General features: G+C 41.4%; 1 protein-coding gene across 2 annotated transcripts in view; it reads left to right on the plus strand.

Moving 5' to 3' along the window:
• Positions 1-26663, plus strand: part of MED23 (mediator complex subunit 23) — an 89595-nt gene that overhangs the window by 292 nt on the left and 62640 nt on the right. For both annotated transcript variants that reach the window (XM_083176708.1, XM_083176709.1), the window contains exons 2-8: positions 7460-7491; positions 10873-10960; positions 15350-15474; positions 15960-16071; positions 21740-21838; positions 23884-23985; positions 26345-26414. In XM_083176708.1, the coding sequence (XP_083032834.1) occupies positions 7460-7491; positions 10873-10960; positions 15350-15474; positions 15960-16071; positions 21740-21838; positions 23884-23985; positions 26345-26414 (628 nt within the window). The remainder of the gene's footprint in view (positions 1-7459; positions 7492-10872; positions 10961-15349; positions 15475-15959; positions 16072-21739; positions 21839-23883; positions 23986-26344; positions 26415-26663) is intronic.

The following is a 26663-nucleotide window of genomic DNA, read 5'->3' on the forward strand; positions in this document are numbered from 1 at the left end:
TCCCTAGTGCTGGCTGTGTGTGCCCGCAGTATGTGTGTGCCCGCTGTGTGTGCCCGCAGTATGTGTGTGCCCGCAGTATGCCCGGCGATGCTGCGATGTGCTGCTCCTTTTGCAACTTTCAGAAGAAAAAGCAAAAATAGAACTGGTTTCTGTAAACTAGAGAGTATGGTATGTAATGACCAGGCTGAGGAGTATAGTTAGCGACTGATTCTGAAAGTCAGTGATTTTTGTATGCAGATGGTTCTAGTGTCTCACTGTCAAGCTGAAGCTATCTCCCACTTCCTCAAGTCCTGGCGGCTCCATGGTTCTTCTGCACCTGTGGCCCTCACCTCCTGATACTCACACACACTGTGTCTGTCTGTCAGTGTTCGCCCCCTTCTCAGATCCCAGCAGCTTCCTTTTCTGGTGTGGCATATGTGATGTCATGCTGTCACCACTGTTAAAGTGAAGAGCCACTCAATAACCGCATTGGGGTACAGTGGCGATAGACTTCACATTGGGCTTACAGAAACTGTGATTGTACATTGGTGGCCAGTCGCTTATTATGTACATTGGTTGTCAGTGTTGATAAAAACATACCTTTTTTTGGGTCCAAATCCCATATATCTTCTACTGTCTTCTCTCCTCTTGTGCTTCTGCTGAGGGCTGTGTCCAGGAAACATCAGTCAAACTTTGCAGGAACAAAAAAAAGCGCTCCTCCCCCCCCCCCCATCCGATTCTGATCAATTAATGATGCAGTAAAAGCAATCTAGGGGCTCCTATCCCACACTCACAGGACCACGCATCAGATTGGCTGGAAAACACATACAATTTCTCACTTTACAAACGATATATCGGCCAGAAAGCTCGTAATCATTGTAGTGTATGGGGCCTTTAAGAAAAACAAGCTCTGTGTCTGCTGAAAACAAGATGAGGGGTCTGGAGGGACACAGATAGGTAAGAAAGCTGCTGGAGAGGCATTGATTTGCTATAGTTTATTCAAGCACCCTGTATCTTCCAAACTCATGTAGTTTCCTTTCCCTGCCTGTGGTGGTACTTCTCGCAAAGGTCTGGTCTGCATCAGTGCTGGAATGCAGACCACACTATGCTAGATGCACCAGGCAGGGAAGAGAACTGCATGGGTTTTGGAAGACGCAGGGTGCTAGAATGAACGCAATTTATTTGTGTGGTCTGGGTGCCTTCAATGAAACCTATTGTTTTTTTGACCCTTGTCTAAAAATCTAGGTTGGATACTTTCACACTAGGCGTGACCTGTGTGGCACCCAGGAAAAACCATGGTACATTATGCTATGGTTTGATGTAGGACCTCTCATTCTTCTCTCTTTATTCTGTAATATTGTGCCACATGATGGCTGAGGAAGGGCCCTACATTTGTATGTTCACACTTGAATGTTCCTTTGAGAAATCTGTGCCCAAAAAGGTTAATGTTTTATGGGCTAAATGTAAGGGGTCTGGGTAATAGGTTGGCAGTTAATAGGTTGAAATGTGTAAGGTTGATGCAACAAAAAGTTCAACATAGCCATGGTCAACACACAAATGTCGACATGCATGTTTTCTCTTCTTTTTTTATGTGTACTCATTCTTAATCTACCATCCATGTGTTGTGGACTCAATTGAAAATTGGAGGTCCATATGCTCATATGTCGACATTGACACCAAAAAATGTAAACCTTTTTCCAGTGCCGACCTTTTGCATAACAACCTTTTGGGGGTCCCCTGTTGACCTACTGAGAAGCCAAAGATGTGGGGCAGTCTGAGTCCTACATCTCCAGCTTCTTGCTAGCTATTGCATTTAGCCCCATGGGTTTGTTACATCGTTACATAGTAGATAAGGCTGAATAAAGACTTGCGTCCATCGAGTTCAACCTATGTTTTAATAACTTATCTCTTGTAAAAGACAGAATATGATTCTTATTAGTACACTTGGATGTTTTTATCCAATAAATGTTTGTCCAACCTTATTTTGAACGTATTTATTGTATCTGCCGACACCACTTCTCCAGGGAGAGAGTTCCACAGTTTGACTGCTCTGACCGTAAAGAAATTTTTTTTCTTTTGAGGGAACAAAATCTTCTTTCTTCTCATCTACATTCGTGCCCTCGTGTCCTAGATTCCTTTCTTGCAGTAAAAAGGGTGCTTGAGAGTTCCTTATATTGGCCCCTGATATATTTGTACATGTTGAGCACGTCTCCCCTTAAACGTCTCTTCTCTAGTGTAAATAGTCCCAAAAAAGGAAATACTATTTCCATTACTCTAATTTTGCGTTGAGCTATTCCTTCTTTCCAGCCAAATGTATTTATATATGTGGTTAAGTAAAATAGTATTTTTTTTGGTACTTATGTAGTATCTGGGCGCCCGATTTAGAAATCAGGTCGGATCGGGCGCATCGCATGCGACCAAATCGGATGCGATGCGATGGACCAGATTTTTCCATAGGATTCAGTGTTAAAATGGTCTGAGTCCATTTTAACATAGAATTCAATGGGGAAAAAGGGGTCCTTTTCATACCCCTACTATCCAAGTGGGCATGGAGTTGGATATAAACCTGTGGCGAGCGTAGTGAGCCACCGAGCCTGAAGCGTGGCGAGCGAACGGTATTCTGTGTCCCCTCGCAGGGCTCGGTGGCTCGCTACGCTCGCCACAGGTTTATATCCAGTCCATTTTAACATTGAATCCTATGGAAAAATCGGGGCATCGCATCGCATCTGATTTGTATGCCTTAACTTAAGGCATACAATCAAAAAATCGGGCGCCCAGATACTACATAAGTACCTTTTTTTTTTTTTTTTTTTTTTTTTTTTTTTTTTGTCTACTTGCTTCCATGTTATTGCTACAAATGCAAATATTTGGGAGCACATTTATGTGTTTCTGTTTATATGAAATTAGGGAGCAATATCTCTTTATTTTTTTTATTTTAATTTTTTAAATAACCCTAGAACAGCCAGACCTACCCTCACAGAGGCACAATTTGGGATTTTGTAGACAGGTTCTTTCTGGGTGCGACACTGCTGATAACCCTTTCAGACTGGCAGCACAGCCCGGCTTATTGCAACATCACCACCAATGGGTCACAAGCCAGCACTTGGAGATGAGATCCTCACTAAGGACCGGCATTTCTTGTATTGTGAACAGGTGCCGCAAACCATTTTAAACTCTGTTCACTACCATTTGTCTTCCTCCGGCAGTGCTGGTGTCCCTTGGGTCTCCAGCAACTGACGTTGCCGGTGGGACACACACACTTTTTGGTTTTGCTGGGCTCTCATTTGAAAATCTGACCATTTTGCCCTATACTGATACTGCCACCAATGACCTCTCCTATCTGCTGCCTCGTGGACCTCATCATGTACTAGACCTGGCCAACCTGTGGCTCTCCAGATGTTGTCAAACTACAAATCTCATCATGCCTTGCCACAGTTTTGCTATAAGGGAGTGTTAAAACTGTGGCAATGCATGCTGGGATTTGTAGTATTACAACATCTGGAGAGCCTGTCCTGCACTAGACATTTGTTCACTTGGTGCATGATGTGCTTTATTTTGCTTTATCCATACAGGGTATATCATAGTACCACACATATGTCAGTTTTCTGAAGTATGCCTTGGGTCCTTTATTGGCTTCTCTCCCACAGTGTAACAGTCATGGTGTGCCTAACATGGCTGCTTCACCATTATTGCTTCTTTATTAATCTTATGAATGTACTTTGTTTTAATGCCTGTTAAGTACAATGAGCGAGTGCTATATACATACAGTAATATTATCTGTCCTCTTGCAGTGCAACATTATTCCCAGATGCTAAATTAAGCTAGGTACACACTGGAGCAATACCTGCAAAATATGCAGTTTTATAATGACATTAATATCCTTTTTTGTTAAACTTTTATTTATTATTTATTTACAATTTCTTATATAGCGCAGCATATTCCATTGCACTTTACAATTAGAATCAACAGTGATAAGACCAACTATAATCACAGCCATTTTGACACCAGCACTCGCTGTTTCCATCTCGTCGGTAAAGGCGAATGCTGGGGGGGGTTTGGGGTCTGTGTGTGGGTCTCTCATACCCCTTTCACACCAGCCTAAATTCCCGGGTTGGGTCCGGGAATAACCCGGGACTTGCTCTGGTGTGAAAGGTTCCAGGGACAAATTCCTGGGTTAATTTGCCGGCAATTCAACCCTGCTAGGTAGCAGGGTTGCTCCCGGGTCCTTTCAGGGTTACTGGCTGGTGTGAAAGGTGCAGGGACATGTCCCTGCTTCCCGTGTTGCATCTGCTAGTGCTGATTTGCTAGCAGGGCAACTTCCTGTTGTCGTAGACACTCACAGACACGCCCAGAGACAGCATACAGCGTGCAGGGAGACAGTGTGCATGTTCTGTGACACCACAGATCCCAGAAGTGCATTTTAACCCCTGAAAGCCTGCAATGTGTGCCATGTCTTGGACAAATGAGGAGGTGAAAGAGCTATTAATCATTAGAGGGGAAGATACTTTCATATGCCTTTTTCATTTGTTTTATACAAGTAAACAAAGGCTGAAACACTACAAATGTTTTGTGTCTTAATTATTAATAATCAATAATCTAATGTGAGCCAGAAAAGGCCATTTTCAATGCTATTCTCATAGAAATGCAGGGTCATCCCGTGTTCAGTGTGAAAGGTGCCGACCCGGGTTGTCCCTGCTTCAAAATCATGTGTGAATGGGACTCAACCCGGGAATGTCCCTGCTTGTCCTGGGAATGTAATTCCCGGGTTTGTCTCTGCATTTCTGGTGTGAAAGGGGTACTAGGTAGCAGGGTTGCTCCCGGGTCCTTCCAGGGTTACTGGCTGGTGTGAAAGGTGCAGGGACATGTCCCTGCTTCCCGTGTTGCCTCTGCTAGTGCTGATATGCTAGCAGGGCAACTTCCTGTTGTAGTCGACACTCACAGACACGCCCAGAGGCAGCATACAGCATGCAGGGAGACAGTGTGCATGTTCTGTGGCACCACAGACCCCAGAAGTGCATTTTAACCCCTGAAAGCCTGCAATGTGTGCCATGTCTTGGACAAATGAGGAGGTGAGAGAGCTATTAATCATTAGAAAGGAAGATGCTTTCATATGCCTTTTTCATTTGTTTTATACAAGTAAACAAAGGCTGAAACACTACAAATGTTTTGTGTCTTAATTATTAATAATCAATAATCTAATGTGAGCCAGAAAAGGCCAATTTCAATGCTATTCTCATAGAAATGCAGGGTCATCCCGTGTTCAGTGTGAAAGGTGCCGACCCGGGTTGTCCCTGCTTCAAAAGCATGTGTGAATGGGACTCAACCCGGGAATGTCCCTGCTTGTCCTGGGAATGTAATTCCCGGGTTTGTCTCTGCATTTCTGGTGTGAAAGGGGTACTAGGTAGCAGGGTTGCTCCCGGGTCCTTCCAGGGTTACTGGCTGGTGTGAAAGGTGCAGGGACATGTCCCTGCTTCCCGTGTTGCCTCTGCTAGTGCTGATATGCTAGCAGGGCAACTTCCTGTTGTAGTCGACACTCACAGACACGCCCAGAGGCAGCATACAGCATGCAGGGAGACAGTGTGCATGTTCTGTGGCACCACAGACCCCAGAAGTGCATTTTAACCCCTGAAAGCCTGCAATGTGTGCCATGTCTTGGACAAATGAGGAGGTGAGAGAGCTATTAATCATTAGAAAGGAAGATGCTTTCATATGCCTTTTTAATTTGTTTTATACAAATAAACAAAGGCTTAAATACTACAAATGTTTTGTGTCTTAATTATTAATAATCAATTATCTAATGTGAGCCTAAAAAAAAGCCATTTTCAATGCTATTCTCATAGAAATGCAGGGTTATCCCGGGTTCAGTGTGAAAGGTGCTGACCCGGGTTGTCCCTGCTTCAAAAGCATGTGTGAATGGGTCTCAACCCGGGATTGTCCCTGCTTGTCCCTGGAATTTTATTCCCGGGTTTGTCTCTGCATTTCTGGTGTGAAAGGGGGTATCAGTTGAACATTGTCCCGCGAGCTGTGACGGTGAGCTATTGGCACCACTCTCCGCCACAGCTTGCCAAAGTCATTGAATACACTCCTTGAGGTATGGCGACCCTGCTTGCAAGCTTGCAATCTATAGGGAAATAGGAAGGACACACGAGGATAGACACGATCTATAGATTAATGGTACCCCCAGAATACAAAGAACAGTCCTGGTGTGATGTCATTATAATGAAAGCTTTTGACCGTTATGTGGGCAGTTCAGGAGGTTGCAGACTATTGCTATAGCAAAGCCATTTTCTTAAGATAAAAAAAGCTGAGATTATAGGCATTGGGTTATTCATAAACCTCTTTGAACCCGATTTTGCCTTTCCACATCAGACCATTCCTGCCCCTGTCCTTCCGGTGTGTCCTCAATATTATATGCACCAGTCCAAGTCTTGATGATGAACAGAAGTCTGCACTCACTATTTTTCTCTCCCTGAGAATCAATACACCATGTTGTTTTAATTTCTAGCAATATATGGTAATTTAAGGCTATAATCATTATGCTTTTGTAATAACCTATTCATTTTTATGAATAGCCTGCAATTCTGTGTATACACCCAAAGAATACTTATGTTGTTTGTGATCATCCCATTAACACGCGGTAACAGCCACTCAGTCATAGATGAGATGTGCCCAAGAATTTAGGCACAAACAATGATGATAATAATTGTAGCTTTCATTCACTAATGGTGCCCATACACTAGGGCAATATTGCATCCAACACTTAGATTTCGACCACATTTCAAAAGACTGGGCAGCCCTCTGATTGGCTTTCTCAGCCAATCAGTGACCAGCTGAATGTGAGTCCTTAGAGAGATCTCTCAGTCAATCAGAGGGCCTCCCAGTGTTTTGAAATATATATATTTTTTTAATTCTGCTGCTCGCCGCTGACTACATCTGTGCGCCAGCCCTCCTGCTGTGCAACAATGCTGCCAGCCTTCTTTCAGCACCCAATGTGGCATCATTGATGGCATGCGACATTGGGTACTGGGGGAAAAAAGCAGTTGGGCACCATAAGATGCAATGGAACATTGCATTGCGATGTCGCATCGCATCCAATCTCACAAGTGAATGGGGTACATTAGGTTTCTGACAACCTTTCGTATGAGATCCCAAAGTTAAATGTGTTTTGTTTTAAATTATCATTACAATAAAGTGTTTAAAAAAAAAAAAAAATTTTAAAGGCCCAATACTTAAAGTAGTGTAATAAGGTGACAGCTGGCACCACCAGTGGATATTGGGGACAGTACTATAACTTAGTTAAAAATATATATATTTTTTTTTATCTGACCTATTGATGATTCCAACAGTGGAAAATGCAACTGAATCATTGCATGTTATTTTGGGATTATATTTATTGTGATTAAAAGCTATTCGATTTCTTACATTAATATTGTGAAGTTGGAAATGCATTGCTAATTTTTTTTTTTCTCCCTAAATGCAGAAGACAGAGGTCATTGAAGAAGCCTTTGCTGGGTGAGTACATTGATACTTTAATTTTGTATTTGTTTACATTTTACACCTATTTTCAGGCTTCAATGTGTTTTTTACTTGCTGAGAATCCATCCCAAAAAAAGTTGGATCAGAAAAGAACAAATTATTAGGTGGATTAGACCCCTTTTACACCTACAAGCCAAGTTGTACCAGGGTGTGACCTGGCTTGTGTCCCCTTTTACACCGCCCTCCTCTACCGGCATAATGCCGGGCTGGTGACATCACCGATGAGAGCATCCCCCAGCACCCGCAATAGCATTGCGGTGACTGGGTCACGGAGCGCATCAACCTGGATGACCCATTTACACTGTACAGCAAGCCAGGTTGAACCTGTGTTCAACCCTGGTTGCTACCTGAGTTGAAATGCCAGGTATCACAACCCGGTTCATTTCAAATGGGAGCGTTTACACCGCCTGGGTTTTTGTGCGCTCACGTGCAAAGAGTAGGGATATTTAGGCTGGTGTAAAAGTCTAGTATGTGGTCTATTTTTCAGAGGGGAATGTCAAATACAGTCTTGTTAATGGTTTAATTTTCATAATGTTGATTCTGGAGACTGTAAGTCAGTATCATGAAAGTGTTACAGTTCTGCCTTAGTACCTTTTGTGGGGATGTTCTTAAACTGAAGACTCTACCCAAGAAGAGAGAGTGGTTGTGATGGAATTGGATATTGAGGATGATAAAATATATATATATATATCTCAAAAGATGAGAGAATTCTCCCCTGTATGGTCAACTATTTAATGCTTCCACTTTTTTAATATGATCTTTTCTGATCCCCACCATATTCTTCCAGATCAACAAGTTCTCAGCTCGGCCACTGTTGGACAGCTGAATAGTCCTCGGGCCACTGTAATAATTTCTCAAGGACACAAGACTTGCTGCTTGTATCTGATGCAAATCTGTCCTAGAGGGGCAGAGGTATTAAACCTGGAGAAGAGATAAAATCGAAGGTGATAACGCACCAGCTATTCAGCTCCTAACTGGCCTGTTACTGTCTGGGTTGGTGTGTTATCACCTTTGTTCTCATCTGCCCCAGACTCTTATCTCCAATATCAGAAAAGAGTTAGTGACCCTAGGGCCACTCTGTAGCGCTAGTCGTGCTAGACCTGTATTTATAGGAAGAATTGAAGGACAGTATTCTCCAAATAACTATCAGCAAAAGAAAAACAATATAAAGAGAACAATATAAAGAAATAATCTCAATTTAACTGTGCAGGAATATTGCTGCTTCTTATACAGGGAGTGCTGATCCCTTTTAAAGAAACAATATAGAGATTAAGTGACAGGCACCAAACGGTAACTGTCACTTTAAGAAGCGCGATCCTGCTCAGTAATTCAATGTCCATACATTTTATAATGAAAAAGTATAAATCAATTTATTAAAATAATATAATATATAAAAATAACACAATTCATGAATTGCAATCTCACAAGACAAATAGACATAGACAGACAACATACAACATATATATATAAGAGCTGGATAATAGCTGGGATTGGCCGAATGGTTCAGTCACTGAATAAATGAGGCTTTATGTAGAATATATCTAGAGGCAATTTTAGAACTTTCAGTATAGTTACCAGTCCTGTACATTTGGTTCCTAAGGCAATGCGCTGATAGTAGTGGTATTTAACCCTCAGGTCAGTCTCTCCATCCGATTATTTACCAGAGATTAATCCGGAATTGCTGTAATGGGGACCTTTCTTGCTGGACCAGCCAGCTGGGTGATTAAGGTATTTGTAATCCACATATACTTGCGCTGAACAGGAACACTGCACATATACGACCAGCGGTGGGTATGGGCTCAAAAACGCGTTTCTCCGCCTGTCACTGGAGTCGGCGGCTTCCTCAGTCTGAGCCCACAGTCATGAAGTAAGCAGTTATATAGCGGCGACTTTCGGGCCCTTCGTTACACCCGCATTTCCGGGTTGCGCTCCAAGCCTCATTTTCGTTGCCATGTATTTATAAGCTCCCGCGGCCATTTTGTTTAATGCGTGTCAAGCCTCAGTTTCGCTCCGGGAGCATAGCAATACATTCTTGTATAAATAAGCCTCATTTGTATATCCCGAATAAACGGGTTTTTTTCATTTTAGCACGATCAGTATTCCATATGGTATAGGCATATGGAATACTGATCGTGCTAAAATGAAAAAAACCCGTTTATTCGGGATATACAAATGAGGCTTATTTATACAAGAATGTATTGCTATGCTCCCGGAGCGAAACTGAGGCTTGACACGCATTAAACAAAATGGCCGCGGGAGCTTATAAATACATGGCAACGAAAATGAGGCTTGGAGCGCAACCCGGAAATGCGGGTGTAACGAAGGGCGCGAAAGTCGCCGCTATATAACTGCTTACTTCATGACTGTGGGCTCAGACTGAGGAAGCCGCCGACTCCAGTGACAGGCGGAGAAACGCGTTTTTGAGCCCATACCCACCGCTGGTCGTATATGTGCAGTGTTCCTGTTCAGCGCAAGTATATGTGGATTACAAATACCTTAATCACCCAGCTGGCTGGTCCAGCAAGAAAGGTCCCCATTACAGCAATTCCGGATTAATCTCTGGTAAATAATCGGATGGAGAGACTGACCTGAGGGTTAAATACCACTACTATCAGCGCATTGCCTTAGGAACCAAATGTACAGGACTGGTAACTATACTGAAAGTTCTAAAATTGCCTCTAGATATATTCTACATAAAGCCTCATTTATTCAGTGACTGAACCATTCGGCCAATCCCAGCTATTATCCAGCTCTTATATATATATGTTGTATGTTGTCTGTCTATGTCTATTTGTCTTGTGAGATTGCAATTCATGAATTGTGTTATTTTTATATATTATATTATTTTAATAAATTGATTTATACTTTTTCATTATAAAATGTATGGACATTGAATTACTGAGCAGGATCGCGCTTCTTAAAGTGACAGTTACCGTTTGGTGCCTGTCACTTAATCTCTATATTATCTCCAATATGTCCAAGTTCTCAGCCTGCAGCTTCTCGCTCATGACTCTAGCATGGGTAACCTCAGCTTTCAGTAAGCATTCTATGTACTTTCTCCAGGCCAGTGGCAAATGTTCATAGTAAGCCACGAATAAGGATGGCAGTTTGTTGCTGCACTTGCCTATCTCATTGAAAACCATCACACTTTACACTTGGGCTAATGAGTGATTATGAACGTGGGAGCTTTATTTCCTTTGTTCTGTGTAGCGTCAATGTTGTAAGCCAGTACTTTTGTGCTATTGGTCAGCAGGAAGGGAACATTTTTATCAAGAACCAATGTTGTGGCATGCAGGGCTTATAAAGGTCTACGTTTATTTTATGTTTTTCTTCTCACATACTTATTAATATTTGCAGTATGTTTATGGACACACCTGAAGATGAAAAGACAAAGCTTATAAGCTGCCTTGGAGCGTTTAGACAATACTGGACTGACCTTCCCCAGGTAAGAATAAAAAAATGTGTGTAACAAAATATAATATTTAATTTACCAAAAGGTTAAATATTACTGGGAAAATACCCTCTATGACTTTATGTAAACAATGCTACATGAAAACCATAATGCAAAAAAAAAGTATATTTTTGGGTTATGAGAGGAAACCAGAATATGCGTGCACCTAATAGGCACTATGTATAGAGATGTAATGTGGCACTCATACACACTTTATAACCAGCACTGGACACTGGTACGGTTCACAACATTTTGGCTCCTTTATTAAGCTGTGTCAATCAACAATAAAGTGCAACTGGCTTACTTAAATGGGTATGAACAGGAAGGGGCTTCATGTGTCCATCTCCATGATCAAGAAGCATTTTGTAGCCAGACATCTGTCCCCATGCTATGGAGTTGCCCGGCAGCCGGGTACAGGTTTTTCATTATGGGAACCAAATACAACATCCAATATACGTGACTAGTGCAAAAAGTGTACGCACAATTAGATGGATAAAAAAACCCACAGAAGAATAAGTTGAGTATCAGGTTTAAAAAATAAATAAATAGATATATAGATATAGAAATAGGCTGGCACTCCGAGGTCTAGAAAAATGTGCTGTATTCAAACAAACCACCAATGTTTCAGGGACTAACCCCTTTGTCAAGGTGCAAGTGAGAACAATAGGGCAATTGAAAGTTTACCTTATAAAGGAGTGGAGAGCCGCGCCGGTGTTCTGCTGCCGTGTAATCCCCCCGCCGGAAATGAGGATGCCGGATGTGGAGCTCTGGTCATAATACCTTGGTTCCAGTGTAAGGAACGCTCCATGGTGCAAGCACTCCTGTTGCTATAGGGACCTCTAGGCTATGTGGTGGCAGCAGGCAGCCATTGGCTACTGAGCGTTGCGGCTCCCTACAAGATACAAAACCAAATAAACAAATGGACAAATTGTACAATAAATACACACATAAAAAATACATAAACTTTCACCAGTGAGCTGGTGTATGAACTGGCATAAGTTCAAGCCGGTGGAACATATCCTGACTGATGTGAAAAAAACAATAGTCACTGCATGTATTACAACGGAACTCCAACGAATATCCAAAAATGTCAGTGAGAGGATGTGCAGCTCCGGCTGTAAAAGTGAGCTGTATATATGTGAATGGTGGCATTTAACCCCTTACCGCCGCAGCCTGTTTTTGCCTTCCTGACAGAGCCCTTTTTTTCAAATCTGACATGTATCACTTTATGTGGGGATAACTTTTTATTGCTTTTACTTATCCCAGTGATTTTGAGATTGTTTTCTCGTGACACATTGTACTTTAAGTTAGTGGTAAATTTTGGTCGATACAGTCTTTTTTTTTTTTTTTTTGTGAAAAATACCAAAATGTCGTAAAAAAATTGAACATTTTGCAATTTGCAAAATGTTAAATTTTCTGCTTGTGAGACAAATAATCATACCACTCAAAATAGTTAACTAACATAGACCATATGTATACTTTATGTTTTAATCATTATTTCAACCTCCTTTTATTTTTTTTGGACACTAGGGGGCAGCAGAGTCAAAATTATGCACATAACTCATAAAACGCTGCAATTGGCTGTTCACATTTAAACAGCCAATCGCAACGATCGCCGATGGGGGGGGGGGCATCGCTGCCCCCCCTGGGCAATGAGGGACGATGTCTGCTGTCAGGGACAGCAGACATCGTCCCTCTGTCACCGCGTCTATAGACGCGGTGACAGTTTAATGGCATGACGTACATTTATGCCATGTGTCGGGAAGTACATCCCGACCATGACGTAAATGTACGTCAAATGTCGGGAAGGGGTTAAGACACTCTAAACCAGAGTGATGGTTGATACTAAATAAATATTAAAACGTGTTGTGGAGACCGAGGGGCCGCACACTAACTAGAGGAACCCCCACTGTTCTGCAGAGCTATAATAGCTTGGGTGAATGACTGCCATGTAGCTTATATACTAATGATGGCATGTAGCAGAGTCTCCCAGTGTGCCCGAGGGCTCCGAGAGTTTATTTGTCATTATAAACTGGGGAAGGGGTGTACCCTGGCATCCAGTGACAAGTGCGTGTGATGCAGGGATGACAGAGGCGGGCCGGAGAAGAGGGGAGCGAACTCACTATATATTTTATTGGTTATGAAGACCTTGGTTTTATAGTGTCCATTTATTTTAAGTATCAATTGGGCTTCTAGTTGTAGGAGTCTTTTTTTTTTTTTAATTATCCTCCTCCACGTTAGTATTCAGAAAGATGACCTATAAGGATGTAGCACACGCTTGACAGATTGTTTTGTACTAGCAAAATGTTTAGCTACTGGCTGTTGACTTTCTGATTTAAAATATTATGAATGATACCAGCTCAGGGGTCAGCAGTATGTAAGTATTCATGTATGAGGGTGCGACAGGAAAGCCTGTTGGACAGACAGCCCATTGAAAAGACAAATGCTTCTGGATGAGGTATGTTCCAGTAGTTTGATAAAGAACTCTGCCTGTGAGCCAACATAATTCGTCTCGGACTCATTCATTTGGTAGCTGAAGGGCCTTCCTTATGCTGGCTACTCGTGCAGAGGCTCATGATATATAGTGCAGTACAGAGCCATGTCTCTGGGGATTTCACTTAAAGTATCTAATTTGATCAGTAATGAGATTGGTTTTGCACACAGGGTTGTAGGGGAAAAAAAAATCTAAAATACATAAATGTTGAAACACCCAGATGACTTATCATATTGGCCAAAGACGTCCTCTTTGTGCAATTTTGTCTAACTTTCTTTACGATTTTTATTGACTATATAGACAAAATTGTATACAAATAAAAATCACGGTACTCTTTACCTAGTACGGCGCCCGTCGCGGGCATCGCGGGTACATTTATGTATGGCCGCGACGCGACCGACGCGATGCCCGCGATTTCCCATTGAAACCAATGTTAAACTTGGAAATCGTGTCGGTCGCGTCGCGGCCGGCCATAAATGCACCCGCGATGCCCGCGACGCGATGCTCCCGATTTCCCATAGGAATCAATGTTAAAAGCCGCGATGGACCCGATTTTACTGTTAAATGCCTCAATCCACCCGATTTTGGCATAGGAATCAATGTTAAATGGGCCACAGAGCCCATTAACCCTTAAATGTCCCCCCAAATTTTTAACGCCACCCCACGATCCACGCCAACCCGAAGCGTGGCGAGCGCAGGCGGTACGCGTCCTCCGACCTTTTCATGCCCTACTATCCACGTCGGCGTGGTGTGAGAATATAATAGTGTGGCGAGCGCAGCGAGCCACCGAGCCCGAAGCGTGGCGAGCGCAGCCGGATACCTTCACAGTTATACGCGTCCCCTCGCGGGCTTCACAGGTGTCCGTGGCAACCCAGACACCTGTGAAGCCCGCGAGGGGACGCGTCTACCTGTGAAGGTATCCGCGTCCCCTCGCGGGGCTCGCTGCGCTCGCCACGCTTCGGGCTCGGTGGCTCGCTGCGCTCGCCACACTATTATATTCTCACACCACGCCGACGTGGATAGTAGGGCATGAAAAGGTCGGAGGACGCGTACCGCCGCCCCTCGCGGGCTCGCTGCGCTCGCCACGCTTCGGGTTGGCGTGGATCGTGGGGTGGCGTTAAAAATTTGGGGGGACATTTAACGGTTCATTGGCCCTATTTGGGCTGTGTGGCCCATTTTACATTGATTTCTATGCCCAAATCGGGTCCATTGAGGCATTTAAGTGTAAAATCGCGGTCAATCAGGCTTTTTAACATTGTTCCCTATGGGAAAATCGCGGTAATCGCGGTCATCCCGATTTACCCGCGATGACCGCGATGACCGCGATCACCGCGATTATTACCCCCGACGCCCGCGATTTCAATCGTGGGCGCCGTTCTAGGTAAAGAGTACCAAAATCACACCCTGTGTACTCGCCTTAACTGTCCCTGCTAGGGCCTAACCCTGGCACATGTACCCTCCTAACACCCCCCCCCCCCCCTCTGTCTAACACTAACCTTCCCGTAATGCCAACTTCATTATGAACGTCGACATGCTGACCACTGTGATGTTGATTGCATCCCTAAGTAACTGCCTAACGTGCTTTAGCTCTCCTTTCCTGATATAATCTGGGCTGCTGTCATCCATCTCATCAGATCGATTGTTTTTAACGTTCTCTGAATCTAGTGAAACTTAGATAGTGTAGATTTAGTTTGTTGTGATGGTAAATTTAAATAATTTTCTATGCCTTTTGTAGCAGTTGCACGATTTACATTTTTTTTTTTTTTTTTTACATTTTTATTATCAAGATGCATGGTTTTATTCGGTGAGAGATGCCTCTAAGTTTATTTAACCTTAAATTTATTTTATTCCCTGTTCTGTTTGTATGATATATTTTTTTCTGTGTGTAGGATTCTCATGAGCAATGTGTCCAGTGGATTGTAAAATTTATACATGGACAGCACAGTCCTAAAAGAATCTCTTTCCTCTACGACTGTCTAGCAATGGCTGTAGAAACCGCTGTTCTTCCTCCAAGGTATGTTCATCTTGTGATCGGAAACTATTGGGAACCATCCTTCTTTATGTGAGCAAATGTTTTACTACTGATTTACAATCTGCTATATGCCAAGATAAATCAAACCTAAATACAGTGGAGAAGTTGTACATTTATTTATTTACAGTTTCTTATATAGCGCAGCAGATTCTGTTGCGCTTTATAATAGTAGACAGTGATAAAACAAACTGGGTAACAACAGACAGACTTGGAGGTAGGAGAGCCCTGCTGCAAGCTTACAATCTATAGGGACCAATCAGCTTCTGAGTGTCCTTTTGTGGACTTAGCTAGAATGTGATTGGTTACTGTGGCCAACTAGTGTGCTTTATCTCTCTCAAAGGTATTTTCACATCAGTTTTCACATTTGTGAATACAGAACAGACATTCTATGTTACCAGAAAGAAGCGAGTGGTTTGTTTTTAACTTTCTCAGCTGCATTAATATGCTCTTTTTGTTTATTTTCACAGAATGGTTTGTGAGACCTTATTAAACTCCGAAGCTTTGGAGTGGGAAAGAACGCAACTCTGGGTCTTAACATTTAAGCTGGTCCTGAAAATCATTGGTGGAGTTGATTATAAGGTATGTGCTAACAAACTCTATTTTAAATACTTTTGGGTTGTTTTTTTTGTCTGTGTCTGTTGTTATTTCTACTGGCCGCCACATCCCTGAGACAACAAGACTTAGGCATGAGTGTGCGCACAAGCGAACAGGGGTCTGCCGCTCTGGGACCACCCTCTGCCGGGTCACGGACTACCTCCTGCAACCCTTGCCCTGGAACATGCAATGCTCGCCTAGGCCAGCAAGTTAAGTAGAGAACAAAAGATGTGCCAATCGCACAGGGCAAAAGATTGATTGAAAAACAGGACCCTCTATAAGGATTAGACAATAATATTTGTCTATATATCATGAGGGTGTGCAACCTTAGGACAAAATATTTAGTATAGAGAAAAAGGGAAAGAACAGTATGTCCTTTTTCTGGTGCACCTAGGATATTAAAATTTAACTTTTATTGAGTATTTATAAAATGGCTGCGAAATATAAAACACATTTAACAAATAGTGATGAAAAGACACAACAGGACAATATAGTGTTTAAAAAAAAAGGTGGCGACCAGGTGGCACACTAATAACCAATTAAGGTTATTTGTAATATCAATAGTCGTTCTTTATTAGTTGTGAACTTGCTTTACTGTGATGTATGATTTATTTCTCCAAGGCCTTTGAAAAAGCTATTCTGCAAAGCGTACGCCGGCTAGCTTGCAGCGTGGCACACTATAATTGTGTTCGTTAAATATATGTACGGCAAAATTGTTGTGAAAAATGTTATGACCTAGTGATTGTGATAGTGAACTACCTGTGTGAGCAGAGAAGACAGGCACGCTTTCTAGGGAGCGAACGCGACACTCTCAGTAAGAGTTCAGCCCCGTGCCTTACATTCATAAAAAGTGACAGAGTGCTAACAACAGGCAGAGCTGCGTTACCAAGACACAGCCTGCCGCCATACAATAACCGACTATAGAATTTAAAACTCACTGTGTGTATTTTACAGCCACTCGGTATTGCAGATTAAAGCCGGCAGCTTGGTAAACTGAATACCTCAACCCCGGCATATCGCACCAAACGTCACACACGAGCAGACTTGCACAGAGAAGGTGCTGCCCGCAATCTGCCCGACTATTGAAGTTGCACAGAATAAACTCATTGCATCCAATTGTTGATACAATACACTAGGAGCCATTTACCAATTGGGTTAACAATATTCCGGCTGGAATAATTATATTTAAGCTCTATGACTAATTCTGGATGTATGTGTTGAATGACATCTGACTATTCAATACACATCTATTCCAAGCCGATTTTTCAACTTACTGTACACTATAAGAGCAGTGAGCCAATTTGAACTCAGTGTGGTCTAGGATTGGTATTAACAGCAGTTTCAGTGGTTAACTTATATTACACCCACGGTGGGACATACATTGATTGAAGATTAACCCTGACTGAATCGCAATATCAGCCCACCCCCTGAGAAAACGACATGAAAGTGTAAAATAATTAAATGCACAACACACTGACTCAAACTGTCACTCATCAAACTTAGCATTTGCAACAGATTGTTACAAATCTCTCTCTGCCACAAAACATAACATAGAAGGTCTCCAATTGTTGCAATTGACTCCCAGGCTGTTAAGCCACTATAAAGGGGAATACGTGAGAAATAAATCATACATCACATCAAAGCAAGTTCACAACTAATAAAGAACGACTATTGATATTACAAATACCCTTAATTGGTTATTATAGTGTGCCACCTGCTCGCCACCCTTTTTTAAACTCTATATTGTCCTGTTGTGTCTTTTCATCACTATTTGTTAAATGTGTTTTTATATTTCACAGCCATTTTATAAATACTCAATAAAAGTTACATTTTAATATCCTAGGTGCACCAGAAAAAGGACATACTGTTCTTTCCCTTTTTCTCCAGCCAGTTAAGTAGTTTGTCCTGAGGGGTATGGGTTATAGGGTTGACAGCACTAAGGTAGACATGCATTGGGTTGTCCACTGAAGGTTGACATGAGCCCAGGGTTGACACATAGGAAGGTTGACATGGGCTTAGGTCGACAGTCAAACGGTCGACATGTGGTTCTCACTTTTTTTTTTTACCCTGACTGTCGACATGGACACCGTATCTGTGCACCTCATTCCCTCACAAGGCTCACTGCGCTCGCCATGCTTTGGGCACACTATTTTATTCTCCAACCACACCCTAGTGGATGGTAGGGCACCTGCCAGCTCAAAAAAATTTGAAATACCCCATGTCAACCTTTTGACTGTCTGCCTAGCCCATGTTGACCTAAGCCTGTATCGACCTTCTCATGTCAAATTTAAGTGGTCGACCCAATGCATGTCGACCTTAGTCCTTTTGACCTAAAGACCATATCCCCCGTGGGGAAGAGAGTAGTTCATAAAGCAGCGGAGGAGGGGTTAAGTTCCAGAGCTAGATTTGCAGCTAATTGCTGATTTGCGATATTTCCGCAAGCCTTTTAAAGGGCGGGAAAAATTTGTTAGTAGCTGATTGGTAGTTTATCTGTCTCACCGTTCCCAGAACTGTATACATTAAAAAAACTTGTGTATATACAAGGCTGCCCAAAATATGAGTTCCAATGTAGACTTTGTGTTACACATATGTAGAATTGTCCCTTAAGGCATATGATAGCCTACATTATTTTGTATTATCCATGAAAGAATGTTAAATGTACTGTATTTACCTATAGAAGACTGCTCCACTATTTTGGGAAAATGACAGTAGTGAAAGATGACCCATGGATTAGGCTGGACTTGCCTCTTGCTGACATGCCCCTAGGTCAGTGGTCAGGGAACTCTGTCTTCATTACCCCACACAGTGCATGTTTTGCTGGTAACCCAGCAGGTGCACAGGTGTACTAATTACTCAGACACATTTTATAAGGTCCGCAGGCGGAATTAATTATTTCACTTGTGATTCTGTGAGGAGACCTGCAAAACATGCACTACGTGGGGTAAAGAGGACCGAGTTCCCTGACCACTGCCCTAGGTGGAATGGAAACCCCTTTTCTGGTGTTTCAACTGTGCCTTTGTTTAGCTACAAAATGCTGGAGGTTGTGAAATGACAGCGATGTGAGTGCATCCTGCCTTCACACTAAGCAGCTACACCTGAAACTCAGGCCTTTATCATTTTGGAAATCTTACTTGAAAAAGGGGTGTATTCCCCACCTGAACCTTAGCAGTTTACGCACTCCTCACATGTGGTAATCTCTCACCTTGCTATTTCATATTGTAGACTAGTAAACCCACTCAAAGCAAAAGCTTTGAAAGCTAGTCTGCTACCTTCTGTATTTGTGCAAAGATGTAGTTTCACTCTCTGCCAACAGATTGCAGTGTTTCAGAGACTCGCAGAAACTAGACATATAGATGATATCTCCAAGATGAGAATGGTATATCCTTTACTTGATTACTGTATAAGGAACAAATCCAGAGTGCACAATAGAGAAAATGGCCTTTGTAATCCGCAGACAACCTGGCATGCAGACCCACTCTGCTGAACAATTAAGCTACACTATATTCTGGGCCAGGGTAAAGCAAAATTAATTTTAAGTTGTGGATCTGTTTTTGGGGGTTTCAGTATGAATACTGAAGTCCACCAATGAAAAAAGCCTTTCTGCCAGGGCTTGCACCTCCCCTCTTAAGGAAAGGCCTATTTGCATCAACAATGGATCCCTCCCTTACCTGCACTAAATATTACCAAGTGTGGCCTTTTTTGATCAGCAGTTGCCACACCAGCCCTTTATATTACAAGTTACAAGCTGACCTGTGCTGATGGGATCTAACTTCCTTTATTCCATTTTAATGCCGTGAGTAGGGTGCATCAAATTCCTTGACATTCAGAATGCTTGCTGTCCCTATTCTTAAAATGTTTTCCTTTTTAGCATAGAAACGACTGTGCAAAAACTTTTGGATGTACGATTTGATTTAGGTGGTCCACTCACACACCCAAAGACTGTATCTTTCCAGTATCTTTCTACTAAAGCACGTGTATTGTATTACACAAAACAAGTAACTTTTGCAAAACAAAGCCAACTTTTGTATGTGTGCCATGAACGCGTGTCTTACATTGCTTTAAGTACATAACAAAGAAAGGAAATGGCATGAAGCCTCATCGCAATGGAACTAAAGCTTTTACGCCACATGATATACTCAAGAGCCCAAAATGTGTTTCATTAGCAACTCGTGTAAAGATGACTCCAGCCCAGCAGGCAAGCTATACAAAAGCTGTGATGGTTAAAGCAGGAGGTGATATCAAAAAGGTGTCTGCATCCTACTCCACAACAGATAAAACACGTTGTGAGGTTGGGAAGCAAATCTCTAGTTCACTGTGAGAAAACTGGGTTGCTCCAATGCTTGCCACTCTGCATTGGGACTCAAAACTTTTGACAATACAGCATCCAACACAGGTCACATGACAGCAGCATGTGTAACAATTCAGCAAAAATTTGGATGATCTCTTCTTTGGTCACCGTGTCGACATCATATTGGAGAGGTTATTCTCACCCATGTGTTTAGATGGTCTAATCTTCAGGGGCATGGTGGGCCACATAAATATCATCTCAGATTCCTCAAAATTTGTATGCAATATATCCTTAACAATTCTAAAAAGTGTAGCATGGGGACAAATCATTTTTATTACTTTTAAAAATTCATGGGGCATTTGATGCACCCTAGCCGTGCGCTTGAGCATCATACCTAGGTCAATCCCCTCCCAAAAAAGGCACACAAATAGCGTACTCTGTATATGGCCTCAACATTGCTGGGAGGTGATCTCCACCCTGCTCCTCATGTGTGTTCCGGTGTCAGTGCCGAGCTAGCCAGCCACAAAACAAGTAAAGCAGTTTGAGTGCCAAATCTTTTATCACACCATTTATACCACAAGGCTGTAAAGGTGCATACACACTACAATTTTTTTTGTACCAATTTCGTTGAAAGACATTGATGACCAATTTCCCTTCAACCCAGTGTCCTGGACGAAACATCTAGCTACAGTTTTTATAGATTTATTATTATTTTTTTTTTAAAGATATCCAAATTGAGCTGCATGCACTGTTGACGAACAACCTTGAACAACTGGCGGGTATGTGCATCATCATTTGTCGTTCATCGTATCGATATTTTGACCAATATCGTTCAGAAGGGTCAAACTGACCAAAATTGGTCAAAAAAATTGTACAGTGTGTATGCACCTTTAGTGTCCCACATTAAGGACAATGCATGCCTATCCTTTACTAAGCATGATCAAGTAATAATACCTAATGGTACAAAGATTTTTCTTTTATTGTACGTATTTGGGAACAGATAAGACTTGATCATTCAATAAATTAGTATAATCAAAATACTACTTCCTTACTGTATATGTACATGTTTGTAAAGTGTTTAAATGTCTACATTTTTCTATATGTTACCAATTCAGGACACGGATGTGATTTTTCCTTTTTGGTAGTAGTAACACTGTACACTACCTGTTTTGTGGACAGTTTTTTGACTGCTTACAGTACATCTCCATTGCATCCAAGCTTTAAGCCAGCAAAGTGAGAGTGGGAGATTTTAGTCCATGTATTTGTCACTTACAAATTTGTACAGCGTTACGTTCTCTATGCAAGTATTTCATTGTTTGGTTGTTACACTTTTAAATTTACCCTCTTTTCTTTTTTTTTTTTCAGGGAGTAAGAGACCTCTCTAAAGTGATAGTAGAGAAAATCCATACTATTCCAAGCACTGTGAGCTCTGCTGTTGTACAGCAGCTTCTAGCAGCAAGAGAGGTAACCATTCGTTCTGAAAAATGCTGGCACATCTTAGTGTGTGGTGAATAAATGTCTGAATATCCCTGTCTCCATTTTATGTAATCCTACCTTTAAGAATATCTTGAAAATAAACCAGTACTGAATGGGTAGAAAAACAATCATTTTGCATACTACGAATACATGAGCTCTAAGACTGCAAAATGCCTATTGTATTGTGACCGAATTCCCATATTATAAAAGGCTAATTCTGCTTACATTCGAAGATTTTTTTCACACTGGCAGCCACCAGGTGGCGTCCCAGAGAATTTCAAGTGTTGCTCCATTAAGTCTTGCTCACATTATTATGTTCTGTTATTTTGACAGGCTGGTAATTTGTTTCTAATAATTTAAGTTTAATTTATATAGCGCACTTTCTCCAACAGGACTCAAGGCGCTTTACAGACATTAAAAAAACAATGAGCATAATACAGAGGATGTTGAATAGTTGCATGATCTGATCCGTTTTTGGTTTATTGTACTGTAAATGTACTATTATTTGTGTGTTGGATATGTGCGAATGTTGAGGATGATTAACTCTGGATACTGATTTATTTGGTGTATGTATGAGGGCATAAAATACAGTTTGGAAATGTAGATTCAAATCAGTCAGGTCATAGGATTGTATTTAAAAAGGCAAGCGATCACCCGCTCAATACTCCCATTTTTGACCCGTCTCTCTCGGCAGAATGCCCAAAATGCCACTGTACTTCAGCTTCTTTATTGCACTGTTTATGGGACTGTCCCTATATACGCCAATTCTGGTGTAAAATCATCGATTACCTCAAACGTCTATTGCACATCTCGATATCCCCAGACCCGGCAGCCTGCATTTTGGCAGACTTTACTAACTGGAATTTAGGCCCGCATCATATGCAAACCACCCGCCTATCTACCATTATTGTCACAGTGGCAAAAAAGGTTATATTGACCCACTGGCTGTCCCGAACATCCCCTTCGCTATCAGAGGTTCAGCAGAAACTTTTACAATTGCTATACTTTGATAGGAAAACTACTCTGACCCATTTAAACTCTAGTCTCACTACGTTCTATAAGAAATGTACCCCCTTTCATAGCTGACCTCCGTGCTCCAGTACAGGACTCTATTCTTCAAGTATTGACTCAACGGAAAGACAATCAATACACACCATCTGCCTCGAATTACACGTTCCATGGACCACTTAACCATAACACACTGACATCATCCAGTTAACTATACTCTATGTAGCCTTCAGAGGATTCCCTCACAAATGATATTACAGAACCCCCACCTCCCTTCCCCCCCATCACACCCTACATACTTACCCCCTGTATGTCTGTGTCTTGTCTTTGTCTTTATAGTATAGAATAAGATAGTATTGCAAACTGATTATTAGAATTACTAGAACTACATAAATGAAGTTTTGTATGTTGTGTGGAGAGTGGTATAAAGTTGCCATGGTATCTCACAACCGGCCATGTTAAGATGTAAATTTACTATCCTCTATGCTTGGTGTCAGACTCCCCATATAACGCTGGTCGTGTTGAACAGTGTCCAGCGCTGGATACAGCTCAAAGCCCCCATGCAACGCTCCATGTATTAAGTACAACAATGCCATGCCAATGTCTTTATCTTTGTATGTATGTTTATTTTCTTATGTCAAAATTCAATAAACAGAGATTTCAAAAAAAAAAAAGGGCAAGCGATCCTGCTGCCTGCACTTCCATGTATTATAATGCAGCAGATATCTGCTTTGTATCTTTTTTTTTTATTTTTCTGGAATTGCAAGAGAATTAGAGATGCTGACTATCCGCAGTTTTGGCTAATTCAAAGTACATGGACCTTTTAAGTGAATGGGTTTTTGTAGGAAATCCAAGGGTGGCCACCTCCCCAGTACCAGAAAGGAGAAGGGATTTCCATTGATAACATTTATTTTCCATATAGTATACCAGTAAAACCGCTAATAACTAATTAATTTCTGCCAAGTATATTTGTCCCCCTATCTAGTGGAAAAGGTTGCCTTAAAATGAATCTGTCTTACTTAAAGGTTGTTGCATACATATTGGACAGGAATGCGTGCCTTCTTCCAGCATACTTAGCAGTAACCGAAATCCGCAAACTTTATCCTGAAGGAAAACTTCCACACTGGGTAAGAATTTCTATTTGCTTCCAAAAAATTAAATAACTAATGATCCAAAAGCTCTTATGTAGAAAAGTGGTCAATTGACTTATTGAGATTGTACTGACAAACATAACTATGACTATTGGCTGCATAGGTAAAGTATTTGTCCATTGCAGTACCTGCAACTTTGTTTTTTTTCCTGCACAGTTCTAGAACTACTTAGAAAAACTGCAGCACATTGTGGCCATCTTATCTAATTGAATTGTCTCCTTAATTTCGGTAATTTATTAGCACTCTAATATTATTCCAGAGTATGAAGTGATCATTTGTTTAATACCCACTTTTTGTTTTAGTACTATGGTAAGGATTCTGAAGTGCGGCAGGGCATTCTATATTTGTCCAATGAAAAATCTTCAGTGAGGCACCAGAAGCAAAGCTATGATGTTAGAGTTGGCAAAACTGATATATTGAGCTAAAACAAACCTTAAGTCACTTTAAATATTCCATATCAAAAGCAAGCTGAATGTGGTGGCCATTTTATCTACATTGTTTCAAGGAAGTTGTCTTTTTATCAAGAAGATTTTAAGTTATTGATAAAAACTTAGATGCTAACTCAAGTAGATATTGCCAAACAGTATGCCAAAAAAAACAAAGATTTTCCTTTGAATGCAAAATGACAGTGCCTAGAGGTTAAACCAGTCGGTTTTGTCATCATTTGTTTCATCTCCCGCGTGCTAATGGAGAACAGGAAAGAGATTATGAGTGTCACGAATTACTGTCAAGAAAAATCATACATTGTATGATTCGAATTCAAATTTACCATTAAACTCCGTTTTGACTCTGTAAAGATCTTGCCTTATCCACATGCACAGTACCATAATCAGCGCTTTAGGTTCTCCTGGTAACCAAGCTAGCGTCATTGGAATAATTCATTATTTTCCAAGTAGTAAAGAGAATTTGCTTGATAGAGGGCCCTTTGTGGCTTCATAGAACCATAACTTCATACTTACGTCTGAGATGGTTGACACATTGTAGTGTTCCTGCTGCCAATTAAGTCAGATCGCTAAGCCGGTTTGGACCCGTGATTGCCATCCTGGGTACAGCACTTTCACACAACCTGGTTTACCCATTTTACAGAGGGCAACCTGGGTTTAACCATTCTTCTCACCCAGGTCGAATTGCTGGAATAGTCGACTTGTATTATAAGCTGTGGTGCTTTCAAACTGCACAACAACACGGGTCCGTATGTGTTATCAACGCGGCAATAACTCAGGTCAGAGGTGCGATGTGAAAGCGATAGAAGTTGGATCTAAGAGCCAGTCTGACTTTCCTGCCAAAAGTGGCGTTTACGTTTCATATTAACCAGAAGGTTGCTTTGTGCTTTTACGCAGAGCCGATCAGCTGCATTCACTAAATTTTGTGAGACCAGTTGCTGTATATTTTTCCCAGAACAAAAGGTGGTGGGTATGAGAAACCGATACTTGCGATTCCAAAAGGACCCAGGAAAGGTCATAACCCTTCCAAGTAAGCTGTTTCCAGATAGATTCGAGCTGGTATTCTCATATATTCTTGAATCACTACACCATAGTGTCAGTATTTTTTTGCATAAACAAAATGATTGCATTGTGCTTATGTCATAGTTATGTGGTGGTGGACATGGTTGCACTTTTTTTTGCTCATATTTTATGATTGGCTGCCACCCAAAGTGGTTTTGCTTATCACATAGGCTATAAATAATTTGGGAATGCTTTCCTACAAGTAAGTTGGGTACAAAGGGCCAGAAATTCTAAGAGCCCACTCAACTGAAATACTAGCAACCTCTTATACAAAGAGGGTTCCATCTTCGAAGGCAAAAATTAGCAAAGCAGCTTGGAACTACGTCTGTAGCCGATATCATTTTAATATAGCCTCACTACTGACTGTTCTGAAGATTTTTACCACACAGCCACTTAAATAAATTATTATGGAGCATACTGTTCTTATCCTTCTATTTTTGTGGCACTGCAAAGCGTCTGCAGCATTTTGCAAAGTACAGGAATGGTACACCACATGGACAAGGTCTAATCATTGCTGTAGTAGTAGTCATAATGCCTAACTAAGCAACTGGGAGGAGGGCCATCACCAAAAGATGGGTGCTATTCCTTTTTTTTTTTCTAAGTACTTATTGGTTGTCTAGACTGTTTACAGATGGTATGTATCTTTCAAGGCCAGTTTGTAAGGTTGTCTAAATATGTGTGGAAGAGGTGGAGCTGCATTATATTTAATTCATGGACCATTTTTTATCCACTTGTCTATACCTAACACACAACAGTAGGGCTGAAGAGAGATGGAATATTTAGAAGAAAATTCTACGTAATTAGAATTTGCTCATTTTCTCGTCTTTTAGTTGTTGGGGAACTTGGTGTCAGACTTCGTTGACAGTTTCAGACCCACAGCAAGAATTAACTCAATCTGCGGTAAGTTGGTGTGTGCATGTTTGTCTGTCAAAGTTAACCTCTCTGTCACCCTGTATAATGCCAACATTAAAATGTTGACATGGAGAAGTTATCAACAATTCACAAATGCAGTCCTAATTATGAACATTTGAACAAAATAACATACTGTACACTAGTTTTTACAGACTCAGTATATTGTTCTTGATGCACCAATGTGTCAAAAGCATAACAAATGAGTTTCATATACTGTATACTTATATAGTGAAATAA

Source organism: Crinia signifera, chromosome 3, assembly GCF_055691185.1.
Source record: "Crinia signifera chromosome 3, ASM5569118v1, whole genome shotgun sequence".
In the NCBI taxonomy this organism is placed as follows: Eukaryota; Metazoa; Chordata; class Amphibia; order Anura; family Myobatrachidae; genus Crinia; species Crinia signifera.